We start from the raw sequence: 23201 nt of genomic DNA on the forward strand, positions 1-23201 counted from the left end.
TATCATTATGTTTTTAATGGACATTACAGTCAAGTACAGACAATTACCAGCAGATACAAATCTTTGCTGGTTTCTAACACTTTCATTCTTTAAGACAACCTCATTCTTAAAATAAATACACATTCTATCTTAAGGCACTTTTGGTATTTTGAATATCACAAATGCACAAAATCCAATACATACCAGTTTTCATGTGCAGACATGTAACCAGGTACGTGTCAGCATATATGGGTACTGTGATGAACTGTATTTAACAACAGGCAGGAGGCCGCGGGCACACAAACAGCAGAATAAAAAAATAAAAACCTGAATCAGTTTTTTACACTTTCATGAGTAAAATAAAGTTTATTCACCTTTTTAGAGTAGTAAAAATCTTTCTGAGATTATTTCATCATTATTGTATCATAGTTGCTGTGATGTATAAAACAGGAACAGGAAACTCAAAATCTTATGTTTCTTAAAATACAGAATTTTTGATATTGATGTTTCCTTGTTTCCCTCATGAGGCGTTGTCCCAAGTTCCCCACCTTGTTGTTGAGTTTTTCTTTCTCCCTGGGTTTATTTTACTCTCTCTTTATCTTTGGTCCAGAGTTTGGTTTGTTTTTTAATTCCAAGTTACTGAAGTTTTTTTTAGTGGCACGTCAAAGTGGTCCAGTCAGGAAAGTTGTCAATCTCTCCGGTCTCGTCCAGCTTTTGGTCTCCATGTGTCAGTGTCAACTTGTAGCGTAGACGCACCTTTCGCTAAAGAAAAGAAGGACATATGTCAGACGTACCAAGATAGAGAAAGCAAATGAATGAATAATGGAAATGCAGATGAATACTTCACTGCTCTGGGTTATCCAATTTATCAATGACTCTGGTTTTATCCCTGTCTTCTTATTTTATGCAAAGGTTGACATCCACTAAATCACAGTTTGTTTTTTTATATATTACTATAACATTTAATATAACAAATATCCAAGTTACCGTGTCATGTAATCAGGTTTTACATCAGGATAAGACTGTTTGCACAGACGCCTCTATACCAAGCAGTAGTGGAAAGTAATTAAGTACATTTACTTAAGCACAGTACTTAAGTACAATTTTGAGGTACTTTACTTTCTGCTTCATTTCAGAGGAAATATTTTTTCCTCCAATTTAATAACATTACAGTACTTTGCAGATTAAGATTTAAGTTGTAGAAAATAAATTATTGTTTCTTATTACCAGTTAAGAGAAGACTTTTGATTCTCAGAGGTAAATTTGCAAGCTACCCAGCAGTATATAAAGTAATAGAATAAGCCCTGCCTGTGTCAGTTGCAACATTAAAGTGATGAACACAATAATGCATCAAAGTTTTAAAAGTAAAGGTAGCAATACCACACAGTACCTCAGTAATACTCTCTATCACAGATCTGAGTACTTTTCCCACCACTGATACAAAGCAGCAGAGTAAAACAACACTGCAACACACTAAAATCAGACTGTAATAATAATTACAAACATAAACTGAAATGGAATGATTCTTTTTTTGGGGACTTTTCCGGTTTTAATTTTTGACAGGACAGCTAGATGTCAAAGGGGAGACCGAGGGAGGAAGACATGTAGGAAATCGTCACAGGTCAGATTCGAACCCTGGACCCTGGACCTTGAGGCATACACCTCTCAGTACATGTGCGCCTGCTCTAACTGCTCTATTTAAAATGTGCTAGTGACTGATCAATGCAAATCAACAAACTCACTTTGTGAGGATTAACCAACAGGAGGACCTGGGAGATGGCGGGTGGAGGCAGGAGAGGGTTGTAAGGAGGCAGGTGTGTCACTGAGGCTGGCTGAAGTTTCACCAACATGGTCTGTAGGAGAGATTAAAAAAAAAAAACTGAAAATGAATTCATTAATGGAAAGTAGGTCGACACAGGTCAAATTGCTTAATGATGAAAAGGAAATGGGCATAAACTGTCAAACATATTGTGTGTTTCATTGTAGATATATTGTAAAATATTTCCAGAGGGAGTCTGCCAAATCTAAAGTGGCTCCAGGAGGGGGCGTCAGTAACACAATGAACTCATGCACTTTGACTCTGTATAAAGGAACGTTGACTTATCTGAGCAGCTGCTGGAAACACTGATGTCTTCATGATAAGCTTAAACACAGAGACACTTCCGGAGCCAAACATTGTACTCGCATGTGAAAACTGTGTTCACATGTGAAGGATGTGAAAAACTGATTCTGATCAATGTTAAATTGCTTGTTTTGTTGGACCAATAGTTCAAAACCCAAAAGGTACTGAGTTCATAATGATATAAAACAGAAAAGCAGCACATTATCACATTTAAGAAGCAGGAACTAGACGATGTTCAACTTAAACATTAAATCAGCGGCCCAAGACGGTGCCACAGATGGCTGCCTTAGTCAGTTGGTGCATTTAGTGTTTTTATGTACTATTTTTGTACATTTCTATTTTCGATTTATCATTCTTTACTTCTGCAGTCATTTTTCCCTTTTTGCAAATTCCTTGTATATGGAAAGCTATATGGCAATAAACCTGGTTTAAAATCACACATCACAGAGTGCAGTATGAGCGCAGGGTTTCCATCCATGTCTCTAATTTTGATAAGCTTTGAAGTGGGAACATCAGTGTACATGTGTACACTTGTCTGTGTTTAAATACATTCAAAATCTCCCCCCCCTGCCTGGTTTAAATAATACTTATTCACACCTAAAACGTTTTTTTTTTTTTTTTTTATATGAGATCTTTGTTTGTTTTTTTACCTTTGGAACAGCAGCTTGAAACAGGAAGTCTTTCACATCGAGGGCAGATGTGTTTACTGTGGAGATGACGACCACAGCGACACCTGGATAACCAGGCGGGGAGTCTTTGGCAAAATGGAGGGATACTCGGACGCTGCCCTGATCATACAAAGTGATCGGCTCAAGATGACCTACCAAGAACAACAGATATTTAGACAGGATAGTGGGCAAAGAACACATTAACAGAGGAGTGACTGTAGCACAACAGCACTGGGGAAAACCAAAGATAACCCAGCTGTTTCTCCATACAAACGTACTGGGTTTGATGGTCTCCATGGGAACAAAGATGTTTTTCAGGAGTTGGGGGGTAAACAAGCTCTCCTCTACTTTCACTGGAGATCTCGACACTTCAGTGAGTTGTTCCTGCGACTGGGACGTTGACCCTGACTCTGTAAACTGTTGATGGTAAGGAAGCGACCTGATAGAAGAAACGGTCATCAAACAGTCATTTATAGTTTAAAATAAGGACAGTAAATGAAGCCAACGAACATCTCCACACAGTGATAATCTACTTCAACATTCCTTTACAAAATATATTGCATATCTTGCAAAAATGTCTTTTGCATGTTCCCAGAATGCCACAACACATTCCGGACTACATCTACTAACTTGATAAAAAATAAGTTTGTATACATATATATTCTTTTAACACACAACACAAAAAAAAAAAACTTGATAGGGATACATCTGAGGAATCTACAATAAACGTTCATATCTAAGATAACAGTCAATATAGGTTCATTTTGTACAATTCAAAATTAAATAAAAAATAACTATCAATATAAACACAAAACTAATTGAAAAGTGAATTGTGGGTGTTATTTATGAATAAAAGGTCGCTACTTACAGTTCACGGCTCTGCAAAAAGAAAACTGTATATCTGATAACACACACCAGCAGGCCAATAATATTGGTGTGAGTTCTTCTCCTGTCACATTTACTTATGTCGAGGATTTATGTTATGATAAATGTTGTATGTGTAAGCATTAACACCGGCAAATTCCGCACGCATTTTATACATACTGATATAAAAACCCTTCTTAAACCAGTGTTTTTGTTATTTCTAAATATATACTGTACACACACCACATCCAAAGCTACAGTGGTTTCTTTCTTTTCTCCGTCCTTACCAGATGTTAGTCCCATTGGATGTAGTACTGCTCCCTCCACACCCCCGGGCTCTCAACACAACACCTCTCCCTCCATTCTGCTCAGCATTCTTCTTCATCTGAGCCTCGCCATTAAGCTAACAAAGGATAAACTGTGTTAAAAGTATTTGTAACATTTTTTAATAAAAATGACTTTACATCCAAGCCTCACCTGCAGCAGTTCTTCATAATAGGACCTTGAAGTCTCTTGAGTCTGCTTTGAGACCAGATGATCTAACTCTGTAATCACAGGAAACAACATTGTCACATAATGACTCATCACTCTCACAAAGAACAAACTAGAAATGAAACAAATGCAGAACCCACCTAATTCATTTAAGTCCCGGTCAGCCACTGAGTGGAAGGTACTTTCCAGAAGAGAGGAAAACATGGGTGAACAGGATTCAAAGGCTGGTGGAGAATCAACATTTTTTCGGTGCGTCTGTGGGGAGTCCAGTGCCGACAGATCAATGAGGTGGTAGCTTTTAATCTCTCTGGGACTCTCTGGAACTGGAGCAACAAGACAAAACAGGTTAAAATACAAGGAGAACAGAGTAGAGCCAACCGCAAAGTCAAGGCGTTTTCCACAGGGACTACTTTAAGACAAAAAAAAGCTATTAAAAAAAAAAATAAGAGGCCTACCATTATTTTTATTCTCTTCGCTTCTACTTCTTTCCCTTCCACCGTTACACTCTCTCTGCCCCACTCGGTCTTTGTAGGAGTTTACTACAAGCGTTAGCTCGTCGTTAGCCGCCAGGATCTGTGTCAGAGCTACGTCGTCGTCCATCGTGTCGCTGGCGAGGCGGAACAAGCTGGGCCTCAGCCTATCACAGCGCTCATATAGGGCCTGCCGCAGGGAAGAGGGAAAGATCAAATGTTGAGTTGTTCTATATTTTTTATTAAACATGTAGGTTACACATGACTGCATTTACTATGTTTAAAACTGAAGCAGGTCCTGACTGCACTTTTTGACCTGATAGTCAACAAAAGTGTTTGCTGATTACATTTTCACAGAGAAAATAGACAGTGAGTGAAACGAATTAGCCGGTAGACAACAATCCCAGGACTTCGACTGGCCTGGCCTTCGACACCGTTTTGCTTTTTGTGGTCAGCCCTGAACTAGTCTCACATTGCCAGACCTATCTCCACAGCGCTGCGGAGGAAGGTCTGGCTAGTCCACACAACATTCTGGGATGAGAGAAAAACATGCACTGGTTTATTGGCATTTCTTTAAACCAATCACAATTGTCTTAGGCGATGCTAAGCGCCAAATGTAGCACCGGTGTCTCTGCAAAACATCCTTGGGAAGGAACTTGTTTTGGGGGAACATTTGCACACAGGGAGGCAACCTCCAGTGGCACCGGAACAACCCTGTGTATGAAACATTGTTTATATAGACTAGCCAAGAAAAGGTCCTTGATTGTTTTTATAATGCCAAACATACCTTTAAGTCATCACTGGGCTGTAACGAGTTTCCAGTGATGGTGTGCTGGTGCAGCAGCTCTCTGAGCTGTTTGGTGCTGCGCTGTACTTCCTCCAGAGTAGATTCACGCTTTGACACTTTCTCTGCCTTCTCCTGCTCCTAAAACAAAACAACATAAACAAATGAATGTCAAACTCATACAACGCATGCACTGAAAACATGACCACCACCACCAGCAGAAGCACTGCTCACCTCTTTGATGGTGCTTTTAATGAGTCTATTGGCAGCTTCCAGGTCTTCAGGGCGAGCACTCTTTAATAATCTGGCTAAAAGCTAATGATAAAAAAATGCATCTTTAGCGAGACAAAATGTCACATAATACTTTTTTGTCCCCTTAGGCAAATTTGCTTTGGACTTCAACTGCACACATAAATAATGCCTTAACTGTTATACTCAAAACAATACAGCAACAATAGCAGTCACAACAAGAAATTGCACATTAAGTAGGCCTATGGCACACATGCCTTGGTAAAAACATATTGTTTCATGGGATTTTACCCCCCCAGTAAATCCCCATGAAACTATTGCTTCAAGCAGTATTGTTTAAATGTTATAAAGCAGATATTAATTACACACAAACACACCTTGGCCTTGTCCTCCTGGTCAAAAACAGAGTCTGTGGTTCTTTGCGTTGGAGGTGCCATTATAACTGTGTCTGGTAGCTTGGGATCTTTCTTTACAATACCTAAAATAACAAAAAGAAAAGGAAGGGGACAAATTACAATATACAATCACACTTTTATATTAGGGGTGTAACTATTTTGATTTTAAAATAAAAAAAGATGTATCATAATAAGCTTTCAATTTTTAAAACAAAACCAGGATCAGTGAATCCACCAGGGTTTTTTTTCAATCTCCATCCACAACTACCTGCGCACACCAGAAGAAAATAACAGACAGAGCTTAGCCTGTTGGCTGGTAGAATGTAGCTAAAAGCACAGGGCAACATTAGATTAGCAGAAACCTTCAGATTGACTTTCCCTAGACACCCTGACCACTGCCGGAGTTGGAGATGGCGAAGAAACAACAGCACTGGAAAACCCTCCTGCTTCTCTGAAAACACTGGTGTGGCAACAGTTTCCCTTCCCAGACTGAGTTATGTAAGAAAACAATGAAGGGAAAGCACGCGGGCTCCCACAGGACTACATGGGGCATTCATGTGCACCTTGTTAAACTATGGTGCATTCATCTGCACTTGTGAACTCTGAAAAACTCTGAAACTGTTGTTGTAAAGTACCCTTCTTTCATTTAGTAGCTCTTATTGTGGCATTGCCATTACTATTGGAAAAAAAGTTTAAAAATAAAAAGAAATAATAACTGAAATGTGACACCCCTATTTTATACATCTTGAAACTCCTAATGTGTCATGGATAAATAAAGTGTTGCTCAGGCCGGTCTCAAGACTTTAAGAGTGTACGCTGCATTCAAACCTTGTTTCTTGAGCATGCAGTAAGCTTCCTGAATCTTAGGTTCTTCTTTAAGCCAAAGAGTCCAGCCGTAGAGGACCTCCGTCACTCGGTCCTTAACTTTCTGTGGTGTCCACGCGCCAAAGTACTGCTCAGAAAAGTTCAACCAGGTCAGTCACATCAGTGTCATTCCTCAAACACTACAAGATTTGATTTGCCAATTTACTCAGAAAAGACCAAATTCGTTACATTTGAGTTAAGACTTTATAATGGCAGCAATAAAACGGGATGGGTACATGCATAAAATAGGGCACTAAGGACACCGGTCTCTATGATTACCTTTGGTGTTAAAAGTTTGATGAGCTCATTGAGAAAGCGAAACTTGGCCACCTCGCTGTGGAAACTCTTTCCACAGTTGTTCATACATGCCTCAAGAACCTGGAAAGCACCAAGTCAGTGTAAATGATTATCAACAGAAGACTTTTCAACAAGTGAAAATGAAAGAAAAAACACAACACAAGAAACAGGGAGAACGGATTTGTCACTAGATGTTTCGTGGTTAACCACCTTTGAGTGTCACGCCATGAGGCACGTGAACCTTTGAGAAGATTCACATAACATAACCCTAACCCTTAATGTATGGGTGACAAACGGTGTTCTGTCACAGCAGACAGTTAGTCAAATGAAGACTAAAAATCACTCATGTAACTTGGACCATGTGATGAAAGATAGTCCTAGATATTCTTCACAGGACCGCCCTCGCTCTGGGGTTAAAAAATGAAGACTTGTTTTTTTAAGGAACGGTCTGTACCAATAAATGTGGAGTATAACGCATGAGAAAAGGCTTTGATTACAGATAAACGGGCACACACGGCAACATAGAGAGATATTGCTTCTTCTCACAACTGACTTGTTAAAAAGGAAGAAAAAATAACATCAAAAATTTAAAAAGCTTGTTGCTTCAGGGAACTTCACAAATGAATATGATGTCACAGCAGATAAAAAATAAACTGTGTATCATCTTTGTATTATATGTAGAGATCAAAAATCCTAAATACTTACAGTGAGAGCCTGCAGAGCCTGTTTCTCCTGTGGCGACTGGATTTTATGGACAAGAAGGCGTACGGCTACCTGTGGGCTAAAAGCAGAAAATTAAGATTTAAGTCTCATTAAAATGACTGTGCAGACCGCGAGCAAAGGACATGTTATGCCAACATTTAAAGAAGTACTATTCTCACACACACATTGCCATACTTGAGTAAAGCTAAAAGAAATGGATGAAATGTAAGTTTTACGTCCCCATCCATACTTGCTTTGAATTTACATTACATTTAGCATGCAGCCTTTCCTACAAACGTCAGCTCAGGTTTAAAGCCTGAGGATGATCTGACTGCGACCCCATGCAGGGTTGTGTGCAGGCACAGAAAACAGATAGAAAAAAAGGAATCATTTTGATTGAGGTGCTGTGTTCAGCTTACCCATCAGTCTCTTGGTTGACCAGCTGGTAGAAGCCCTGGATGCAGTCCCATCTGTCCTCCTGATTGTTTGGGTCTGTCGCCTGGTCTGAAACATCAGAGAAACGCTTTAAACATCCAAAATATATTTTCATAATGTGCCACAATTAGATCAAATACATGCAAGGAACTATGCAACTTAATGAAGTGGAATTAAAAGATAGACCACACAAAAAAACAGGTAAACACTCCCTATGTTGTACTGAGTACACTTGTAAGATATGGAGTATGTGGAGTAATTTGAGTAATTGATTAATCAAGAAAATGTGGGAAATGCCGATCCTAACCCGTTGTGTTCAGCAAAAGGTCCAAAACACCAGAAATGTACGCATTTTTGCTTATTTAATGACTTAAATGATAGTCAATTATGTCAAACATTATTGTTGATTCATGTTCTGTCAATGTTCAATGCAGTATACTTTTACTGCTATGTTATTTACTGAAGATTTTGATGTTGCATTGAACATGATAAAATAATTTAATATTGCTGTTATGGGGTAAACAAATACAACGTGTGCCCCTTTGTAAACAAGCATTTTAACACAATTTAGAAGCAAAGAGCCTGATGATTTTTCATCCTTCCAACAAGTATGAAACTTGATTTTTCTTAAAGGAAATTTGGATTTGAGGATATTTCACAAGAAAGTCAATTGCACTGGTAGTTTAAACTATGCAGACCAGTATTCATAATACTTTTCGTATTTTGTTACATTTTGCTGCCAGTTTACTTTTCAGTAGATGTTAAAATGCAAGTCTCTAACTTAAAAGTGTATTTCCATCGTAACATTGCTACTTTAACATCTGAAAATCTTCATCCAACGGCTAAAGAAAAACATCCAAAATGTTCTGCCACGGTGCACGTGCACAGCATTAGCGCAGACACAACACACCGCTCGCCAGGCACGCGCATGCCCTGCTCAACTTCCTGATACTTTCTACACAATACCTAACATGTTTTATTAAAGTTAAAATAAATTGAAACATTCAGAAATTAAACATGAAAATAACGCTTATTACTGTAAAGAAGTCCAACTAACGGTACAAGCCGACCGTTTAATGAGACGTTAGCAAACAACGCAGTCAGTTACAGCTAGGTCAGACCTATGGTCGACGTGATGGGGTGATACCTAACTCCGTTAGCGTTATGTCGGATCTAAAAGTATGCAGCTGGAACAAAACAGGGCACGTTTCTATCTCCGTTTACTTACTGAGCCACGAGTCTAGAGTTGCCTGCTTGTCACTCGTCGCCATTGTCGCCCGTCTCCTGCAGGTCCAGAGATGTTTAATGGCTGATTTTGGTGCGTCTTTCTGGGGAAGCGCGGAGTTGTCAGTTGTGTGATGGCATGTGACACTCACGCCCAGTCAGTCACACTCCTGACACACCAGCCAAATGATACCACACACCCCTCCCCTCACTCCATACATCAGCACTACACTAGATAACAGTGGTGGAAAGTAAGTACTAAGTACATTTACTCAAGTAATGTACGTGCAATTGTGTAGATAATTTAACTTTACTTTAAAGTATTTCAATTTTATGCTACTTTCTACTTTCAATCTACAAATTTATCGGACAGCTGGAGATTGTTTACAGATTAAGATACAAAAAACCGAGATTCATTTAAAATCTATTTGTGGGGTGATTTTGTGCAATGTGGAAGAAATAAAAAAAGGGGGGGAAAAAAATAGACAAAAATAATAATACATTTTTGGGAATAATTTGTTTACATGCTGTCTTTGACAAGAAACAATCTTAAAGATACAACTCTAACTACAGTGAATTTCTTCTCTCAACCAGTAAGAGTAACTACGTTTTTCTGAATGTACAACACATCTGTCTATTGTAGTTCGTTAAAACTAAAGACGATTTTCTGGAGAAAGAACATTTGCATAAAAAAATACCACGGTACTTCCCATCCATATCACCTGGTTATGAAAGTCTCACAACTAAATAAAACAAACAGACCATGTGAAAAAAAAACATTATTTTATAAAATGTTTATAATAATTCAAGTATTATTCAAGATAACTTATATCTGTGAGTTGCAGTTCATTTTAAATGTGTCCCAGTGAGCTTTGGCAGAATCACCAGGTGGTTGCACATAACTCCCAACATACAGGCCATGTCTTTAACAGCAGCACATTTGTTGCTGTTAAAGTCTTTCGAGTTTACAGAGTGTTCAGTCTTTAACTAGTCTCTGAAAGCAGCAGAAGTTTCTGGAATCGATGGCTGATCTCTGCGGGCCCCAAAGACACCATCATCTCAGCTACACTGGGCCCTTGCTGCAGATTCAGAGGAGAACAACGGATTAGGGGTCAGTGAAGTAATGCAATCACATCACACAGTATGAAGACAGACAGTATCCTCTGTGGAACGCAATCAGTCTACTTCCTCTTTCCATATTCCCTCTAAATACTTGCAGGACCACTGTGGTTAATGAGTCCCTGTAGGATAGCTGAAGCTTAAGTCATTACTATCATCTTAAATGTGATATTTTAAAGCTTTGCTGAGTCATGCTGTGGACAGAAAAAAAGGGACCCATGCAACTGTAACAGTCCAGAAATGATTAATGAGTCTTTTTCTTGATTATTACAGTCAAAATGATTGGATTTGCTGAGGTTGAGTTTGAAAAAAAAACAATTGCAGTAATGAAGGTAAAAATAAACTAATAAAAAATGATCTAAGGATGTTATCAGTTCCTCTGAGAGTTACTCACTAGCCAATTAATTAAGTACACTTTTACAATCTATTGGGATCCAAACAACCAATCTACTATAAATTCTGTCTTTACAAAGTTCAGTTTTGATTGAGGCTGTCAGAGAGGAGTTAATCAAACTACATGTTTGTTATTGAGGTTGTAGTTTTCAATGGTGAGGAACTTTTATTTAACTGCATCACCTGTAGAGGTGTACCTAATAAAGTGGCAGGTTAGCGTATATGCAAACATTAGGCTCAGAAAAACAAACATATCTGATAATTTTATAGTGTGATTTCATGTGGGTCCTTATAGTAGTTATGGATTGAAGTGTCTATCTAATGCTGGAAAATTATGAGTGACGAATTTCGTACACATTCTTTAATCCTGACATTCATATGATGATAATGCGAACAGAACTTTCAGCTCTTGTGATTAATATTTGGACTTGATGCTTTTTATAGAAATACAGTTGAGGGGGAGTTTCTTGCAGGTTTTCATTGCTAAAGCCCATTGCAGAACCGATACATGACTTTTGCTATAAATAGTCTGTACCAAACACATTTTTTAGATATAGCTCCCTAATCCGGCACAGAATCCGCACCCAAGCTTGCTTGTAGTCTTCAGCAACAGACATTAACTCAAGTGACATTACTTATATAGACAGGTTTACACATCATACATTTGGTCATTTTGAAAGTTATCAAAGCATGTAGCAAAAAAAGCCTTTTAATGTTTTCTACCAACAAATGTTGAAGGCAAATGGCACATAGCTGGTGATGTGTGAGGAATGACTCAACTCTAAAGTTATTACCTCTGCTAAACCAATTACAGACAGAAAACGCCAAATGACATGTGATAGGTGGAATATTTAAGCATTTAGAGGTTTTCAACTGTATTTCATCTATTCTACGGATATTCCACATAAGGCTTAGTTTGAGGTAACACAATCCTACAGCTGAGAATAGATTGGTATGTGTAAAACTAGTATAAGTGTCTTGTAAATAAGGAGTTGTTTCAAAGGTAACGATGTTCCACAGAAATAGATTAACTGACCGTGTGCAGGACAAGAAGACTAGAAGAAATGGTTAGTCTGATGTTCAGAGAGACACTTTGGGTACACACTTGTGTGTGTGTGTGTGTGTGTGTGTGTGTGTGTGTGGTGTGTGTGTGTGTGTGTGTGTGTGTGTGTGTGTGTGTGTGTGTGTGTGTGTGTGGTGTGTGCGCGCGCCAACAGTTATCTTCCTTGTTCAATAATTTAATAAAGCTGCATTTAATCTAAATTTATTGGACTAGTCATGTGTGCAGTCTCCTCCATCATTTCTGGTCATGATTCCCAGATATCAGATATGTATTACTATCAATAAATACAATGAAACAGCATGTCTTCAGGTACCTGCAGACCACTGAGAGCCAGACGTAACAGCTTCATCACTTCTCTGTATTTGGTAGCTTTAGTTTGCTTAGCCAGAGTCTTCAGATCTTTACTGAGTTGATCCACAGCCAGCTCCTCACCTCGCTCAGCTATTAATCTGCAATACACAGACAAAAATGGTCATAATCCTGTATTGTAAGGAATAGGGAAACATGCAGTTGGAGTTATCAAAACGGCATACTTGAGCACTAATGAAGCAATGTGCTGGGCCTCTGCAGTGAGTGCTGCCACCTGCTGGCTGGAGACGGAAGGACGAACCCACAGGTAAGAGTAAGCAGGACTTACAAGCTCTGTGAGGGAGGATATGTGACCCTGTAGAGAGGGGAAGAGAACAGTTTCAGTATTACTAGAGAGACACAGGAGCAGTATTGAGAAATAAAGACTAGGAGCCATAGGTTCTGCAACAGACTTTGCTCAACTTTTCAGATTAGGCTCACAATGTTTACAGTTACCAAATAACACTTGTCAACAATCTTTAAGCATCAAACATTTAGCATGTTGAAATATGAACGAGTACTTGGCAACATGGTATGAATACATGTTTGTAAGTATGCTGGTATGGTTACCTTACGAAGCTGTAGCACCCGCCTAATATAATCCTCATGTAGTACTTCTTCTTCCTGGATCTCCTCTGTACAGGCCTGCTGGATCTGTGCCTGAAGCTCTTTTATAAGCAATTTACACTGCTCCTCATCTTCAATACGGTGCTGCAGGTGAATTCTGCCACAACCAGAGAGATTACTGATATATCAACTATGAAGAAAAAATGATGGGGAAAAAAGAATAGCCAGTCCTATGAGGCTGTACATTACATACCAGAATAAACCATTGCATGGTGGATAAAAAAAGAAGAGACCACATTGCTGTTTTAGTTTTGTGCCACAATCAAGTAAGAAATGTCAAGTTTAGCCCAAGGGTGGAAGCAGAGGAAGGCCATAATGATATTGAAAAGGTTTATCATCTCTACAAAGGATATTGAAAAGGAAACCTTGAAATCTTGGGAAATTCCCTTATTTTCTTTTTTGCGAGAGTTAGATAAGAAAATTGATACCGCTCTTCTATTTGTTTGGAAAATATAAAGATACGGCCAGCAGCCGATTAATTCCATTCAATTCTAACTTTATTTAAGACTCAAAAAAGGGTCCATAGCAAAAAGAAGATTAGCTTAGCATAAACACTGAACATTGAATGCCTTTGTTGCCATTGTACTTCACAATACAGTGAAATTAGGAGTGCCACTCCACTGGGTGCATACAATAAATACAATAAATCTTTACATGGCATATAAAACAGAATAAAAAAAGTAAAAGGCAATCAGGTAAGTGCAGGAGGTATGAGATAGTAAATGACTATCCTGAAACTATATTTGTTTAGGGAACCTATTGCATTACAAAAGAGGAGGACCCTGGGCCTCTCACAATCCAAAGTGTGAAAACGACAATTTGTTGTTTTGGGGGGGTTATGTGCTGGTCTGAAGTATTTCTTGGCTGGCGCAATAACTTCCTGAAGTCTGTTGATGACAACCTCATGAGGATTACAAGACACCAGGAAGTCTACTGGCCAAAAAAAAAAGGTCCGCCATATAGCCCCCTGTACATCCAAAATGTGTTTTTACAATTTGTTTTTTGTACTGAATAAACAAACAACACATAACATGTTAGTAAGAGAGCTCTAAAAGTTGCTGGTAGGCAGATTTTGTCCATTTTGGACAGAGCCAAGCTAGACTGTAGCATCATATTTACCTTACATCTAGCTTTGAGCAATAAAGTGAAAAAGCCTATTTCCTAAAATGCCAAACTGTTCCTTAAAATTCAATGTAGAGCTGAGTTTTATGGGAAAAGTCACAGGGATCAAAACTACTTAAAACTCATCTTATGAGAAGAATATCTATATTTAATAGTGATTCATTGAACATTACATAACATAAGGATAGTTCACTGCTGGACCAGCAGACTGACAGATACCACCATACCCCTAGAGCAACACAGCTAGGTTGGATGAACAGTTTATCCTTTTAAAGCTCATTTTTAGGTTCATATTGTATTTTGAAGTTGTACCAGAATAGGTTTACATGGTTTCATTTTCAAAAAACACCATATTTTTGTTGTACTGCACATTGCTGCTGATCCTGTTTTCATTCTGTGTGTTCAGGTTTCTGTTTTAGCTACAGAGTGAGACATCTCACTTCTATACTATCTTTGTTGGGAGTTGCACATGTGCAGTAGCTAGGTAAGATCACATCAGCTAGATAACGCTTTCTCCAACTTTGGTCAGAACAAGGCAGGATTAGCTGGGAGATTTCTTCTAAACGAGGGGGCGCTTGTGGAATACCTGCAGAACAGGGACATGGAAGAAGTTCTTTTGGAGATTATGGTGAACTAGTGTGTGTTGTAGCAGTGTTTTGCCATTGAGAACGAGCTAGCATGCTAGGGCTAGCATGTGCTACGGTTAGCCACCTCATCTCGGCTAGTTACGTAGAAAGCTATGCAGATTTTGAACAGCTCACCCGGAGACTGAAGGGGCCCAAAAGGGACATTCGGGGAAATTTTGTAAAAAAACAGCAGGGGCTTTTTTTTTTCCCAAGTTGGTAGGGTTTGTTTTTTCATCATTTTTTAAAAACCCCTTTTTTTTTAAATGTTTTTCAAAAGGGGAGGAGGTTTCCTTTTTTTGGGGCAAATTTTAAATTTGAAAAAGAGAGAAACCCTAAGCAAAGATCCAAGACCTCGGGTTTTTACTTTTAAATTTTTGTTTTTCCAAGGTTTTTCCAAAAAAGGTTTTTTAACTTTTTGGGGAAAATCGGATCGCTCTTTTCCCCCAATGCTTTGGGCTTTTTAAGGGAAAAATTTTTAAAAGGAGGGAACAATTAATTTTTTTTAAACCCAAAATTTTAAAAAAGGGTTTTTTTCCCGTTTTTTTCAAAAATCGTTTCGTTGTAATTTTTCCCCAATTAATCTTTGGAATTTAAATTGCTTCCATGGTTTCTTTCCCCCCCCCTTCCTTCCTAATCCCCCCGTAAACCTGTTGGATCGCCCCCAAAAAGGTTTTTTTTTTTCCCAGCCCTTTTGGGGGATCCTCTTTAACAAGAATATACCCCCTTTTGTTTTGGGAATTTTAACCCTTTCTTTCCCTTTTCCAAAAGGGGAAAATTTCCAAAAGGGGGGCCCGGTTCCCAAACCCCAAATTTTTTGGGGAAGTGGGTTCCCTGGGGTTGTTTCGGGGGTGGAAGAGTTAAACCCCCGTTGTCCCTTTTAGAATTCTTTTTAGCAAAATGAAAAAGGGGGGAAAACCCCCTTTTTATTCATACCGGGTCCCAAACCTTATTTCCAAAAAACCCCCTTTTGAAAGAAATTTTTTTTAATTAATTATTTGGGTAATTTTCCCCAAAGTTTTTTTGACATTTTAAAAAAAAGGCCCCCTTTAAAAGAAAAAAATTGCAAAAAATTCAAAACCCTTTCCCCGAGAATCGGAAGAATTGTTTTTCCCTAAAACCAAAAATTTTTGGGCCCCTCTATTACAATTTAACCCCAAACAAACTTACCGGGGCCCTGGGGCCAAGGGGGTAGAAAAAGCCAAAAATTATTTTAAAAAAACCGCGGAAAACCTTTTTTTCCCAACGAAAAACCTAAAAACCACAGGGTTAGCCTTTTCCACCTGCGGCCCGGGGGCCGCCCGTTTTTGGGGAAAGGGCGGGGGAAAACCAGTCCCCTTCATCTGCCCCTTGGGGGAATTTGCGGGGAAAAACCTTTTTTTCCTTGTTGGCAACCCCGGGACTTGCCCCCTTGGGTGTCGGCCGCCCTTCCCTTTTTTGGGCAGGTTTTCTCTGGGTTTTTGAAAAAAACAGAAGCCCCCCTAACCTGGGGTTTTCTTTTCCCCTTTGTTGGGTCCTTCAGGATAAATTTGGGCCAGAATTTTTCGCGGGGACTCTTCCTGCGGGTTTACCCGGGGTAAAATTCACGGGTAAAATTTTGGGGGGCCCCCCAAAATAAAAAGTTTTAAAAAATTTTTTTACTTTAAAAAAGAAGGGAAAATTGCAATAAAATTACAAAAATAAAAAATTGCTTTTTTACATTCCCCTTTTGAAATTGAAAATTTTAAATTAATTAACTAAAAGGGGAAAAGGGGTGCATTTTTCAAAAAATTTCCCAACAAATTTTTCCTGTCGAAAATTAAAAAGAATTTGGTCCCCTGGGAGGTCTCGACCCAAAATTGCCTCCCATTTGGGTTGGCAAACCCTTTGCCCCAATCAAAATTTTTCCCCACTTCCGTTTTTGGATTTGAAAACTCAAACCTAAATTTTAATAAAAGCAAATTTAAAAAGAAAGAAAAAATTTTCCCAATTTGAAATAAACCCCTTTTAAAATTATTTTTTTTCAATTAGTAACTGTTTTCCCCCGAAAAAGGGTTTTTGACCCTTAAACCCAATAACCGTGTTTGGTTTAAACAGATTTTAGAACGTTTTACCCCTACCACCCCACTCCACCCTTGTCTATGGCCTTGAAAGGCTCCGGTTTACCAGCCTGCTTGATCATTGTTCCGTCGCAGGCCCAAACGAGCCCCTCCCTTTTGGAAAAGAGGTAATTGAAAGAGAGGGGTTTTCGTAGGCCTCCGAGGTGAAAAGAACCCTCCCGCACGAAAAACCCATATCGTTTAAAACCGATGATGAAAATTTAAAGAGCCCGTTTCTTAGCTGCAGAATATCAATAAGAAAAAATTTTTAAATTTAACGGAAAAGGCCCTTTTCAAAAACCGAAAATTTTATTTGGGTCCCTTAAAAAAACCCGGAAAATTTTACAAATATAAATAAGGGGGGGGCTCTAATATTTAAGTACCACAGTAAGTCGGGGACTGTGTGACAGGAGCAGCATAAAACAAACCGGGGACCCTAAACTGAAGCCCCAAAACTTTTGTTGTAAAAATTCCTGAGCTTACCCATTTTAAGGCTTTAAACCCCGGGGAAACTGATTTTTAAGGGGTTGGCTGTTGAAGGGGGGGGTCTCTGAATTGTTTGGACTACACTTTTTTTTTTTTAATACCCCTGTAATTCATATATTAAGCCCATGTTGTACAAACCGGCTTTTGAAAAATTTTCAAAAAAAATTTAAAATTGAAGAAATTTACGAAATAAAACAACGGGCAAATGGGCAAGGCAGCTTATTTTTTATACCATTTAAAAAAAAAGGGGCCAATTTCAAAGTTTTTTAAACATTTTTTTTTTTTTTTGGGGTTTAAATTGGCTCTTAAAAAGGGAAAGTTGGCAAAGGGAAAAACCCGGAACTGGAAACAAAAAATTCACATTAGGTAAGGAAAGGGGGCCCAATCTTGCTTGAAAAAACTTGTAAAAAATAAACTGGATCACGGGGTGTTTGCACTGTGTCAGAAAAGTCCCAAACCTATATTTAAATCACAGCCCAAAATTATTTTTTCGAAAATAAAAACCAAAATTGAAAAAAAGTGTTTTTTAGGGGGTTTTATCTGGGGAAGAAAAAGGGTGCTGTTTTAATTTAAAGGGGCCCACTGCGGGGGGAAAAAATTTTTAAATTTCAGCCTAAAAATCCCCCCCAGTTTCCTTTTTGCCCCTAAATTAAAAAAACCACAGCCCCCCCCTGTGGAAAAACCATTAAAGTTTTTTACATCTAACTTTAAACCTTTTTGATAGTAAATCCCTTTAATTGTACATATTTTTTGGGGCAAATTTTGAAATATAAGGTTTTTTCCCAAACCCTTTTTTAACTTTACGTGGTGATTAAACAGTAAAGAAAATAAAAAATTGTTTTTTGACGTGTGGTTTAAATTAAATTCATTTTTTTTTATAGTATAAATCTAACAAAACTTTCTCAAACACTTAAATCACAAAGAGGTCTAAAACCCCCGATAATTTAAAAGGGACCCAACAATGCCAAATTTCCCCAAAGAGCAAGCATTTTTTCGGTGTTAGTTTTGATTTTTTGATTTTGATGAGGGAAATTTCCCTTTTGTAAACAGAGGACCCCTGCGGGGGGGATAAATTTTTAGACAGACCCACATTTGCTAGCTCCCCCTTAGCAAAACCCTTAGGGTTTTTTAACACGGGGCATTTGGGTTTTGGGGAAATTTACCTTGGACGGGGTGCAAACCAAACCCCTCAGTTCCCGAACTGGGGGAGCACATCTTGAAACGGCGGCGGAAGGGAGGGTTTAACCCGTCTGTTTCCCGACCGCCGTCCCGGAAAACTGGAAACATCTCTGAGTCAACGGCAACATGTTAACTTTTACATCGGCTTTTCTTAAAACCCAGTTTTCGGGGGGGACCTGACGTTAGGGATTTTTCCCCGGAATGCCCAGTACGAACCCCTTTCAGGGGCGCCCTTTTTGAAAAACAGCAAGATAACAATAACAAACGGTTAAAAGGTGTCCCTTTACAGAGTTGGGTTTAAAACATGTTTGAGTCAAGTTTGCTCTTCCTCGAAACAGTAGCCTACCGGAAGACGAGTTGGACCCTTTCAAAAGGGGCCGACTGACCCAAGGGGGGCGAGGTTTTTTTTTTCCCCCCCTATCTATTGGGACCATTTTTTACTTACTTTGTATTTCCCCCTGAATGTACTTTATATTTAATACACACATTCAGGGGAAAAAGTAAAAAAATACTCCCTTTTGCAAACCCCCCGGGAAAGTTTTGGAAAAAAGGGGACTCAAAATGGCAAGATTAGTTAATTTAATTCCCGCAAATATTAAACCCCCGACGAAATGAAACGAACCCAGAGTAACCCGTAGCAGGCCTACAAAAAATCAAGGGGAGAAAAATTTTTTGGGTTTTTTTTTTGATTTTAAATTTAAAAGGAAGGGAAGTGACTTTTTTCAGGGGAAAATTGTGAAGCGAAAACCCAAAAGGGGCATTAAAACATTCTGAAAAAAACGGCAAATTTAGGGCCCCAAATGGGGGGAAAAGGGTTTACATGCCACGAATACTTATTCAGGGGGAAGGGAAAAACATATTCTGCAAAGGGGAGGGGAAAACCCCCTTTTTGTGGGCTGAAAACCCTTTCAGTTAGTCCCTTTTTGGAAATCTGGGGTTGGGGAAATTTTAAAGGGAAGGGGGGGAGGCAGAGGGGAAATATCATTGATGGGAAAAAACATTTCAACGCCAAAACCCCGCTTTTAACCAAGAAGTTCAAGCTAAAGAGTTATTTTTCCAAAGCCCGGAAATTTTTTGTTAGGCCTTAATTTTTTAAAATTGTTGTTGGGATTATCAATTCCCCCCCTCCAAACATGGGTTTTATTAAATTTCCCTTAGACCAAATATTTCTTGATTTGGTTTCTCTTTTGACACAAAAAAAAACCCAAAAGAATTTTTTTAACCCCAATAGATCCTAAATTTATTCTTTAAATATTTTTAAAATTTTTTTTCTCTTCCCATTTGTAAACACCCATTTGTAAAAAATCCAGGGTAAAAAAGATTAAAAACCCTAAATAGGGGGACATTTTTTCAAATTCTTTCAAATACAATTTTACTGCTGTAAGAAAAACCCAAACCCCAAACTGAACGTTTTTTAAAAAAAAAGAGGTCCTTGGGCGGAAGGCCTGGGGTTAAATTTTTACATGTCACGTTTCGTAAAAGTTAACCCTTTTAAAATGAAAGGATCAAAAATCTTATTTGGGGTTTTAGCTGTATGCGTCCTTTGTCCAAAAAAAACCTTTTTAACCCGGGTTTGGCTTTGCATGACCTTGTGTTTTTGGGTGTGTGTTTTGGGGTGTTTGGGTGTGGGTGTTTTGCCGATAAATATAAAAAAAAGGATAGCTTGTTCTGGGTTTGATGTTTAACCTCCCCCCCTTTGAATTTTACAAAAACTGCTTGCTCATTTTTGCTTTTTTATTTTTTACTTTGGCCCTTTAAGCAAATTGGAGAAAACCTTTAAATATGACGTTTTTGGGGTATATTAATGAAATTTAGCACCTTTTTCCCAAACCCTTTAAAAAAAATTTTATTATCTGTGTTGGAGCGGGTTTATTTTTCCCCCCGTGTTTTTTGGTACAATTATGGGGGGTTGGGTGTTTTCGGGGTTTGGCCCCCAGAAAAATAAAACTTCCTTGACAAGCTGTTAAAAACGGTATTTCTGTAAATTTATTAATTTTTCTAATTGCCAGCCCTAAACACACACCCCACACACCACACACCCCACACACCAAAACACACACCAACACACCCCAACACCCCACCCACAAAACCCACACACCACTTCACACACCAAAACACACACAAAACCCAAATTTTCAGTAGAGCCAAAACCTTTTCCGCCCCCTTGTTTTAAAAGGGAAAGGAAAGTCCCTTTGTTTAAATTTCCTGTGTCATTTTCACAAGACCCCCAAAACCCCCCTTTTGCAGTTTACCATTTCTCTGTGTCCAGGGGGGGTCAAAAGGGGAAAAAAAACACACTTTTCAAAACCTGAAGGAATTCAGTACAGACAAGATTTTGGGAAAGGGTTTTTCTTTGAAATTTTAAAGTCACTTTTTCATTTATTTCCTTGCCAACGGGCACTGCAACTTTTAAAAAAACCATATTCTGTGTGTACTTAATGGTTTTTGTTTTTTTGCCCAATTTTGTCTAAGAGAAACTGGGACATTAGGGGTTGCTTATTTTTTGTGTTTCAAAAATGCGTAAAAGAAAGAAAATTCAGACAAAGGGTTTTAAAAAAACAGTGACCGGGTCACTTAAATTAAAAGAAAGTTTCTTTTTTTTTGGGGAAAGGGGGGGGCCTCCCGGGAAAAAGCCCTTTCCCTTTGGGAATTTGAGCGGGGGGAATAATTAGTTTAGCCTCATTTTTAAAAAGGGGCAGGGGGTGGGTAAAAAAAACCCGTAGATGTAGTTAATTTTCCTTCTTTTTCTCTTTAAAAAAAAGTGTTTTTTTTTTACCCTGGGGAACGGGGGATGCCACTTTCCTCCCGTCCCCCCAGAGTTTTGTCTCATACCCAAACTTAAAACTACCAAAAGGAAAAAAGTCTCGTTTCAACAGGAGACGTTTTTAGCCCACTGAAACTTTTCCCCCCACCCCTGTCTCCTGCCCTTTTTATTTAAAAACTGACTTGATGAGGAATAAGGGAAAGGGGAGTTTATCTTTTCTCAGCGAAAACCCTCAACCTAATGTCAAAAAACTAAAAACTATGTCTAAACTATTTTATTTTAAATGCGTCTCAAAAAAGTAAATTTCTTAATAAAACCCAAGAAAAATCTTTTAGACTTGGGGTTGAACCCGCAATTTATTAAATAATTTAAGGTTTTCAGGAGGGTGGGAAAAAAAAAAAAGTCCGGGAAAAAGTCAACTTTTTAAAAATAAAAGTTTGCAAAAACCTAAAGTCAAAAATAGTCCTTTACCCCTCCCTTTTTAACTAATAAACTTTATGTAGATTGGTCCTTTTTAGGGGGTTAAATTATTATACCCCAAATTTTTTATTGTGGACAAATTTAGCTATTTTTTGAGTTTGATAATTTTTAGGAGACCCGCCTGTTTTCGTGTTTTTTGAATTTTGTTTTTTTTTAAAAAGTTTTTTTTTTGGTTTTTTCAGACCAACAAAAAACAAAAATACCCACCCCCCCCACACAGAAATGGCGGCACAGCCCGACAAAAAAAAGTACCACCATGTAAATATAAATATAAAGAAAGCTAAAATGCCATGCTTATATTAATATTGAAATGGAAGAAAAAAAAACCCAAATTTTAATCCCCCATTAGAATAGGCCCAAATAGGGACAAGTGGGCAAATTTGTAAAATATAACCTTTATAATAGTTCAGGGGGGAAAAGGGGGGGGTACTTGGTTGATAACCAACCCCTTTAAGGTAATTTCCCGATCTTTTCCCAGTTTCAAGTGATGAATTTTGTTTTAGAAACAAAAATTGAAACATTTTTAGTCATCAAATAATATCATGCAGTACAATGTAGTGAAATTATATCTGCATTTAACCAGTGGATAGCCAAATGCAGTAAAGTAGAAGTTTAAGAAATATTGCAAAGCATAGAAAAAACTGTACCTGGCTATAGCACTTTCCTTAGTTATGGTTATTATTGCCAAATTATGTCACCACATGGAAATAAATCTAGGACTTTTTGTGTTATTCTTATAGTAAAGTAAAAGTGGCCATCTTGGGAATTCATGTTCATCACAAGAAAATGAACATTCATGATAATCTTCTAAATCAAAACACATGTAATCCAACATTTAAATTATAAGTGTCAACTTCTATTGAGGGATTGTGTAATCTAATTTTATTTATTTGTGTGTGTGTGTCTGTGTTTCATTGTAACTTACTTATTACTAGTTACAATGGTATCATCTGGCACAGACACAGCAGCAACAAAGGGTCGCAACTAGAATTCATTGTTCCATCTTAAATGACCAATTCAGGACTATAAAATACATTACATGGTTACACGTCTTTAGTGGCATTTCAAAAAGCTAACACATTTACACAGACGCGTACAAAATCAATTTACTACGTTTGTGTCAATGTTCGAAACTAAACAACCTTCCAACAATTATTTAGCCAACAATGTTACAAATTAAACAATACAACTCTCTGAGGCATATAAACAAACATAAAAATGTGAATCACAATATTGTACAGAGTAGCTGGACAGAGGTGGACAGAGCATGGTCGTATCTCACACTGAAAACAAAGTGAAGTAGATATGGCTGGGGGTTTCCTTCAGTGGTCAAGAGGTGAGCTTCAAGGCTGTGGCAAGACTGAAACACAAATA

General features: G+C 38.2%; 2 protein-coding genes and 1 long non-coding RNA gene across 3 annotated transcripts in view; 1 reads left to right on the top strand and 2 right to left on the bottom strand.

The window, feature by feature from the left end:
* Positions 1–607: 607 nt before the first annotated feature.
* On the bottom strand, positions 608–9786 carry LOC116697404 (ADP-ribosylation factor-binding protein GGA2). The gene is made up of 16 exons (XM_032528759.1): positions 9550–9786; positions 8306–8390; positions 7890–7965; positions 7167–7265; positions 6852–6975; positions 6006–6106; positions 5614–5694; positions 5383–5520; positions 4581–4785; positions 4266–4448; positions 4111–4178; positions 3921–4036; positions 3048–3208; positions 2752–2921; positions 1722–1832; positions 608–741 (listed from the first exon to the last, which is right to left on the bottom strand). Exons 1-16 carry the CDS (start codon positions 9590–9592, stop codon positions 631–633), a joined length of 1872 nt encoding a protein of 623 aa, XP_032384650.1. The 5' UTR covers positions 9593–9786; the 3' UTR covers positions 608–630.
* Positions 9787–10322: 536 nt separating this feature from the next.
* LOC116697671 (uncharacterized) lies at positions 10323–13615 on the bottom strand. The gene is made up of 4 exons (XR_004334026.1): positions 13039–13615; positions 12654–12784; positions 12434–12569; positions 10323–10624 (listed from the first exon to the last, which is right to left on the bottom strand). It is a non-coding gene; the product is annotated as an uncharacterized LOC116697671 (long non-coding RNA).
* A 7212-nt stretch (positions 13616–20827) lies between these two features.
* The window catches only part of LOC116697113 (uncharacterized), a 34299-nt gene continuing 31925 nt past the window's right edge, over positions 20828–23201 (top strand). The window contains exon 1 of the mRNA XM_032528436.1: positions 20828–20919. The gene's annotated coding sequence lies outside the window, so the exon portion shown is untranslated. The remainder of the gene's footprint in view (positions 20920–23201) is intronic.

Source organism: Etheostoma spectabile, chromosome 2 (genome assembly GCF_008692095.1).
Source record: "Etheostoma spectabile isolate EspeVRDwgs_2016 chromosome 2, UIUC_Espe_1.0, whole genome shotgun sequence".
In the NCBI taxonomy this organism is placed as follows: Eukaryota; Metazoa; Chordata; class Actinopteri; order Perciformes; family Percidae; genus Etheostoma; species Etheostoma spectabile.